The sequence below is a fragment of the Salmo salar genome, chromosome ssa12 (genome assembly GCF_905237065.1).
Source record: "Salmo salar chromosome ssa12, Ssal_v3.1, whole genome shotgun sequence".
Lineage (NCBI taxonomy): Eukaryota > Metazoa > Chordata > Actinopteri > Salmoniformes > Salmonidae > Salmo > Salmo salar.
The window spans coordinates 5,300,946-5,308,654 of NC_059453.1; the positions used below are offsets into that span (position 1 = coordinate 5,300,946).

Genomic DNA, 7,709 nt, shown 5'->3' on the forward strand with positions numbered 1-7,709 from the left:
ACAAAATGTGAGGGAAATAAGGTTTTTGTGCGTATGGAACATTTCTGGGATCTTTTATTTCAGCTCATGAAACATGGGACCAGCACCTTACATGTTACGTTTACATTTTTCTTCAGTGTAGAATGTACTTTCCCCACTCATTCACCCCGTCTCTTTACATTTCTTATGCATATTCGGTGGCCTGATTGCGTCCAGACTGTCAAATTCCGAACACAATGCCCATCCCGGCAAATCTAAATCTAATGCGAGCACATTGTGACTTTTGTGCATCCAGACCAGCTTGATCGGATGACGGAAGTCACATTTAGGTGCCAGGTGTAACTGAGGCTGTAGATGCTCCATATCCATTACTTTGAGTGTTTTATATAATATGACTAAATGTGTTTCTGTGTTACAGGGGCAGTCAAGAAATGGAACAGCAAGGCCACAGAACATGACATAAGCAGAGCTGTGGGAGACCACCTCAAGCCCCTGGTAGAGCTGGGGGTGGTGTTTACCACTCCACCACGCCTTCAGCAGGCTGGAAAAGTGGGATTGATACTGTTTGATCCATTTGTTTCAGTTTTCAGTAGTTGAATCCTTTGACTTATTTATTTAAAAAAAAATCATTTTCAACCAAAAAAATTTACTGGATTGGTTGAAAAAAGATACTAAACTTACATACAATGTACTATTTTGACAGTGGAAGATATACTGAATTTAATCTGTTTTTCATACTAGAATGGACCAAGATACGTGTTGCTTTTGCACATATTTGTTCATTGGTTTTGCAAGTCTGTTGATTGGTCGGTCATTGGGTTCATTTGTTTTACAATATGTTCAAATCAAGCTTTATTTATACAGCACATTTCAGACATGGACGAATAAAAGCAATAACAATAAAAACTGAAATATTTACTACACAACAATCATAAGGATAAAAAAACTAAAGAATAACAAAAACTGAAAGACTAATGAGCATTCTAAGGAAAAGCTTGTTTTATTCCATTCTTTGTAAACAATATAATTTGAACCCAAAAATGGTCAGTCGGTTGCATAAATAATTAAGATGACTAAATGTTACATGAAATGCAAATATGATGAAATATCAAAACAGAATGTTAATATGTATTGGCAATAATTCACTTAATTAATGGTGAGGAATGGAATTATTAAACATTTATATTTTTTCAGGCTGAATGTTTGAAATAAAAATAATATTTATATTATATGAATAAAATATAGTAGGTGATTTGAGTCATACTTCTTCAGTGGAAAGAAGACAACTACAACCTGAATGTTGTAAAGAAATACTGGAGTGATGATGGATTGTTCATAGACCCATTTTTTTTAATACTGCGTCCATGTGTATAGGCTGCAAGTACGTTGAATTAAGTTGTTTTCAAGTCGTTGAAACAAGGACCTGAAAAATACATATTTTCAACTTTCAACCAAAACCGAACGTAGTTTGGACCTCGGGTATAGTCTTGTTGTCTTTTCAATGTCATTTTGCTAGGTGGGAGAGCCCAATGTCAAAACAGTTTTAACGTGTCCTAATCAATAACCAATATGCAGAAACAGTTTGTGATATATTGACAACTTAAACATGAAATGTACTATCTACACAAACACAATAGTAATCATATTACTTAAAAAAAAAAAATGGAAACGAACACCTTCTAAACTGCACATGCACCAAAAACACTGTTTTAACAACTGGCAAGAAACCACTGATATCGATTAGGGGGGAAATCAGGTTGTACGTGCTGTTGAAACTAACACAACAACAAAAAACACAAGGAGATGGGAGATATATTTTACCTCACTGGTTAGACGACAACCTGTAGAAGACAGTCGGCTACATTTTGGACTGATGCATTTAAATGTAGGGGTCCCTAAAACGAAGAGAAACGCAACACTTATTTGTCATCACTCATATCGATATGAAATCAATTGCGCGAAAGGGGGAGATGAGATTGCACGTAGGGTTAGAACAGTTAAAAAAACACATGGAGTCTGGGAATAATGTGTACATCACTGGTTAGAGGACAATTAGTAGAAAACAGCCAGCTAAAGTTTGAAGTGATGCATTTTGATTTAAGTGGGTTGCCAACGTAAGTGTAACGCAACACTTTATTTGTCAATCACTTTTTGTTAATGACATAAATAGTACTTTTTGTTAATTCAGAGCCTGGATTTTTCCCCTGATGAGGCTAATATTGTGCTGAAATCAATAGAAACGGGGGAAAACGTTTAGGGTTCTACATTGTGACATTATTAATGAAAATACTCCTACTACAATGTTAAACATTCTAAATTGTGACATTATTTAATTGATAAACTCCTTCATGTATGAATTTTCTGATGTTTAATCAGAGATCTTTTATCAGAGATATTTTATCAGAGTATCTCTTGTCACATTGATCACAGCTATGACACTTCTCTCCTGTGTGTGTTCTCTGGTGGGATTTTAAACATCCTGATGAAACAAAACTCTTTCCACAGTCAGAGCAGTGATACGGTTTCTCTCCTGTGTGTGTTCTTTTGTGTATAGTACAACAGCTAGATGTAACAAAACTCTTCCCACATTGATCACAGCTATAAGGCTTCTCTCCTGTGTGTGTTCTCTGGTGTCTTTTCAGGCTGCCAGATGTAACAAAACTCTTCCCACAATGATTACAGCTATAAGGCTTCTCTCCTGTGTGTGTTGTCTGGTGTACTTTTAAATGTCCTGTCGAAACAAAACTCTTTCCGCAGTCAGAGCAGTGGTAAGGTTTCTCTCCTGTGTGTGTTCTCTGGTGTATATTACGACTATTAGATGTAACAAATCTCTTCCCACATTGATCACAGCTATAAGGTTTCTCTCCTGTATGGATTCTCTGATGTACTATCAGGCCGCCTGAGTGACTAAAACTCTTCCCACATTGATCACACCTATAAGGTTTATCTCCTGTGTGTGTTCTCTGGTGTAATTTTAAATGTCCTGACAAACCAAAACACTTCCCACAGTCAGCACAGCTATAAGGTTTCTCTCCTGTATGGATTCTCTGATGTATTTTAAGGGTTGCTAGAGATGTGCATCTCTTCCCACAATGAGAGCAGCTGTGAGATTTCTCTCCAGTGTGTATTCTCAAGTGTGATATCAGTGTGTTTGAGTGAGCAAAGCTCTTCCCACATTGATGACAGCTATAAGGCTTCTCTCCTGTGTGTGTTCTCTGGTGTGATTGTAAATATCCTGAGACAGCTAAACTCTTTCCACAGTCAGAGCAATGGTAAGGCTTCTCTCATGTGTGTTTTCTCTGGTGTATAGTCAGCTGGCTAGATGTAGTGAAACTCTTCCCACATTGATAAAACTATTCGTTTTTTCTTCAGTGTGAATTCTCTGGTGTACCTTTAGTGAATCTAATCTTGAGTAACTCTTCCCACAGTCAGAGCAGTGGTGAGGTTTCTTCCCCCTGGGTCTCTGTTGGTGTTTGAGACGTTCTGATGTGGAGAGACTCTTCTCTGCCTCGTCAGCTTCATGATGTTGTTGAGGCTCACCAGTGGATCCACAATAGTCACGTCTCTCTCCTGTCTGAACAACAAAGTCAGACAGATGGTTAAGTAGAAATCTACAGTAGAAATCTACAGTTGATTTTGAGCTAAAAGGTGATGCCAATGATGTTGTACAACAACTTACATCTGTAATGAATGTTTAAATGGTTTTATAAACTTATTTGAAAATAGTATTAATAAAACAGTCAAGTGAGCAACAACATTCACATTCTGTCTTGTTTTTTTTATATATTAGAAGTAAAGTGGATGGTTCTACGCTATAAATAAGTTATTAAAGTTGCTGAAACCCTAAGCAGTGTGCCAGACGACTCTTGGTCACCAATATAGGCCCCTTTCTTGTGATTACAAAAATTGCAGAATTAAAGATCTGTGTCGCTATTCACTAATTCACTCTCATTGGGGGAAAACTCAGGGGAGTTCTCATAGGCTGCCAGCAAAAATATCCCCCATTTACAGGTTGCTTATGAGTCCATTTCACACTACTTTTAAATTACAATTGTAAGGCTCATTTGAAAGTATAATGTTTGTGTCATCATCGCAAATCAATTGCTTTATACTTAAAAAGCACTTGCTCTTTGGCTAGCTTTGCTACCAGCCTGTCAATGAGCATTAGCATTCAGGCTAACAACTGTTTGATCCAAAATACATACTATCACAACTTAAAAAACACTTGCTCTTTGGCTAGCTTTGCTGACAGCCTATGTCAATGAGCGTTAGCATTCAAGCTAACAACCGCTGCATCCAAAATGAGGTATTTTGCCACCATCACAACTTCGAAAAAGGCACTCGCACATCTGAGCTGATCTTTTTGTTGCAGGTGCCTGGTATCAATGGAATAACATGAGAGAAAAGAGGAAACATTAGAAAGATACTGAGCAGCTCATGTTATAGACAGAAGCTTGCTACATGGCAGACCAATCCGAACTCATCTCTTGGCATGTCCAGCCCATCAATTATCTCAGCCAATCGTGGCTAGAGGGAAGGTTCCTGACTTTTTCCGTGGCTAAACCAACTAAATTGTAATAATTTTATTGGGATTTACAGATGGCATACAAGTTTGTTATTAAGGCACATGAAAGTTCACATGTTCCAGAAGACATTTCTGGAGAAAAAAATGGTTTCGTTCAAATGCCTCTCCTGTGAAGTGGTGATGTGCGACACACACAGTTTTCTGTAACAGATCACATATTATCTTAGCGACTGTTCAAGCAATAATCAAAACAACAATTGTGAAATCCTGAGAACCCTAAAAAGTGTTTTTATTTAGAAGTAACAACCTGGTAAATCTAGACTGTTGAATGGCCCCAGATGGTGAACAGTTTATTTAGAAGTAATAACCTGGTAAATCTAGGCTGTTGAATGGTTCCAGATGGTGAACAGTTTATTTAGAAGTAATAACCTGGTAAATCTAGACTGTTGAATGGTTCCAGATGTTGAACAGTTTATTTAGTAATAACCTGGTAAATCTAGACTGTTGAATGGTCCCAGATGGTGAACAGTTTATTTAGTAATAACCTGGTAAATCTAGACTGTTGAATGGCCCCAGATGGTGAACAGTTTATTTAGAAGTAATAACCTGGTAAATCTAGACTGTTGAATGGTTCCAGATGTTGAACAGTTTATTTAGTAATAACCTGGTAAATCTAGGCTGTTGAATGGTCCCAGATGGTGAACAGTTTATTTAGTAATAACCTGGTAAATCTAGACTGTTGAATGGTCCCAGATGGTGAACAGTTTATTTAGTAATAACCTGGTAAAACTAGACTGTTGAATGGTCCCAGATGGTGAACAGTTTATTTAGTAATAACCTGGTAAATCTAGACTGTTGAATGGTCCCAGATGGTGAACAGTTTATTTAGCAATAATAACCTGGTAAATCTAGGCTGTTGAATGGTCCCAGATGGTGAACAGTTTATTTAGCAGTAATAACCTGGTAAATCTAGACTGTTGAATGGTCCCAGATGGTGAACAGTTTATTTAGTAATAACCTGGTAAATCTAGACTGTTGAATGGTCCCAGATGGTGAACAGTTTATTTAGTAATAACCTGGTAAATCTAGGCTGTTGAATGGTCCCAGATGGGGAACAGTTTATTTAGTAATAACCTGGTGGTAAATCTAGGCTGTTGAATGGTCCCAGATGGTGAACAGTTTATTTACTAATAACCTGGTAAATCTAGGCTGTTGAATGGTCCCAGATGACGAACAGTTTATTTAGTAATAACCTGGTAAATCTAGGCTGTTGAATGGTCCCAGATGGTGAACAGTTTATTTAGTAATAACATGGTAAATCTAGACTGTTGAATGGTCCCAGATGGTGAACAGTTTATTTAGTAATAACCTGGTAAATCTAGACTGTTGAATGGTCCCAGATGGTGAACAGTTTATTTAGTAATAACCTGGTAAATCTAGGCTGTTGAATGGTCCCAGATGGTGAACAGTTTATTTAGTAATAACATGGTAAATATAGGCTGTTGAATGGTCCCAGATGGTGAACAGTTTATTTTGTAATAACCTGGTAAATCTAGACTGTTGAATGGTCCCAGATGGTGAACAGTTTATTTAGTAATAACCTGGTAAATCTAGGCTGTTGAATGGTCTCAGATGGTGAACAGTTTATTTAGTAATAACATGGTAAATCTAGACTGTTGAATGGTCCCAGATGGTGAACAGTTTATTTAGCAGTAATAACCTGGTAAATCTAGACTGTTGAATGGTCCCAGATGGTGAACAGTTTATTTAGTAATAACCTGGTAAATCTAGACTGTTGAATGGTCCCAGATGGTGAACAGTTTATTTAGTATTAACCTGGTAAATCTAGACTGTTGAATGGTCCCAGATGGTGAACAGTTTATTTAGTAATAACATGGTAAATCTAGGCTGTTGAATGGTCCCAGATGGTGACCAGTTTATTTAGTCATAACCTGGTAAATCTAGACTGTTGAATGGTCCCAGATGGTGAACAGTTTATTTAGTAATAACCTGGTAAATCTAGACTGTTGAATGGTCCCAGATGGTGAACAGTTTATTTAGTAATAACCTGGTAAATCTAGGCTGTTGAATGGTCCCAGATGGTGAACAGTTTATTTAGTAATAACCTGGTAAATCTAGACTGTTGAATGGTCCCAGATGGTGAACAGTTTATTTAGTAATAACCTGGTAAATCTAGACTGTTGAATGGTCCCAGATGGTGAACAGTTTATTTAGTAATAACATGGTAAATCTAGACTGTTGAATGGTCCCAGATGGTGAACAGTTTATTTAGTAATAACATGATAAATCTAGACTGTTGAATGGTCCCAGATGACGAACAGTTTATTTAGTAATAACCTGGTAAATCTAGACTGTTGAATGGTCCCAGATGGTGAACAGTTTATTTAGTAATAACCTGGTAAATCTAGACTGTTGAATGGTCCCAGATGGTGAAGAGTTTATTTAGTAATAACCTGGTAAATCTAGACTGTTGAATGGTCCCAGATGGTGAACAGTTTATTTAGTAATAACCTGGTAAATCTAGGCTGTTGAATGGTCCCAGATGGTGAACAGTTTATTTAGTAATAACCTGGTAAATCTAGGCTGTTGAATGGTCCCAGATGGTGAACAGTTTATTTAGTAATAACCTGGTGGTAAATCTAGACTGTTGAATGGTCCCAGATGGTGAACAGTTTATTTAGTAATAACCTGGTAAATCTAGACTTTTGAATGGTCTCAGATGGTGAACAGTTTATTTAGTAATAACCTGGTAAATCTAGACTGTTGAATGGTCCCAGATGGTGAACAGTTTATTTAGTAATAACCTGGTAAATCTAGACTGTTGAATGGTCCCAGATGGTTAACAGTTTATTTAATAATAACCTGGTAAATCTAGACTGTTGAATGGTCCCAGATGGTGAACAGTTTATTTAGTAATAACCTGGTAAATCTAGACTGTTGAATGGTCCCAGATGGTGAACAGTTTATTTACTAATAACCTGGTAAATCTAGACTGTTGAATGGTCCCAGATGGTGAACAGTTTATTTAGTAATAACCTGGTAAATCTAGACTGTTGAATGGTCCCAGATGGTGAACAGTTTATTTAGTAATAACCTGGTAAATCTAGACTGTTGAATGGTCCCAGATGGTGAACAGTTTATTTAGTAATAACCTGGTAAATCTAGACTTTTGAATGGTCCCAGA

At 37.0% G+C, this 7,709-nt stretch overlaps 1 protein-coding gene across 1 annotated transcript; it reads right to left on the reverse strand.

The window, feature by feature from the left end:
* Positions 1-883: 883 nt before the first annotated feature.
* Positions 884-3,263, reverse strand: LOC106593092 (gastrula zinc finger protein XlCGF17.1-like; the record flags this gene model as incomplete). Its single annotated transcript, XM_045690524.1, has 1 exon — positions 884-3,263. A coding segment is annotated over one exon (912 nt), but the record flags the coding sequence as incomplete, so codon positions are not given.
* Between the last annotated feature and the right edge of the window lie 4,446 nt (positions 3,264-7,709).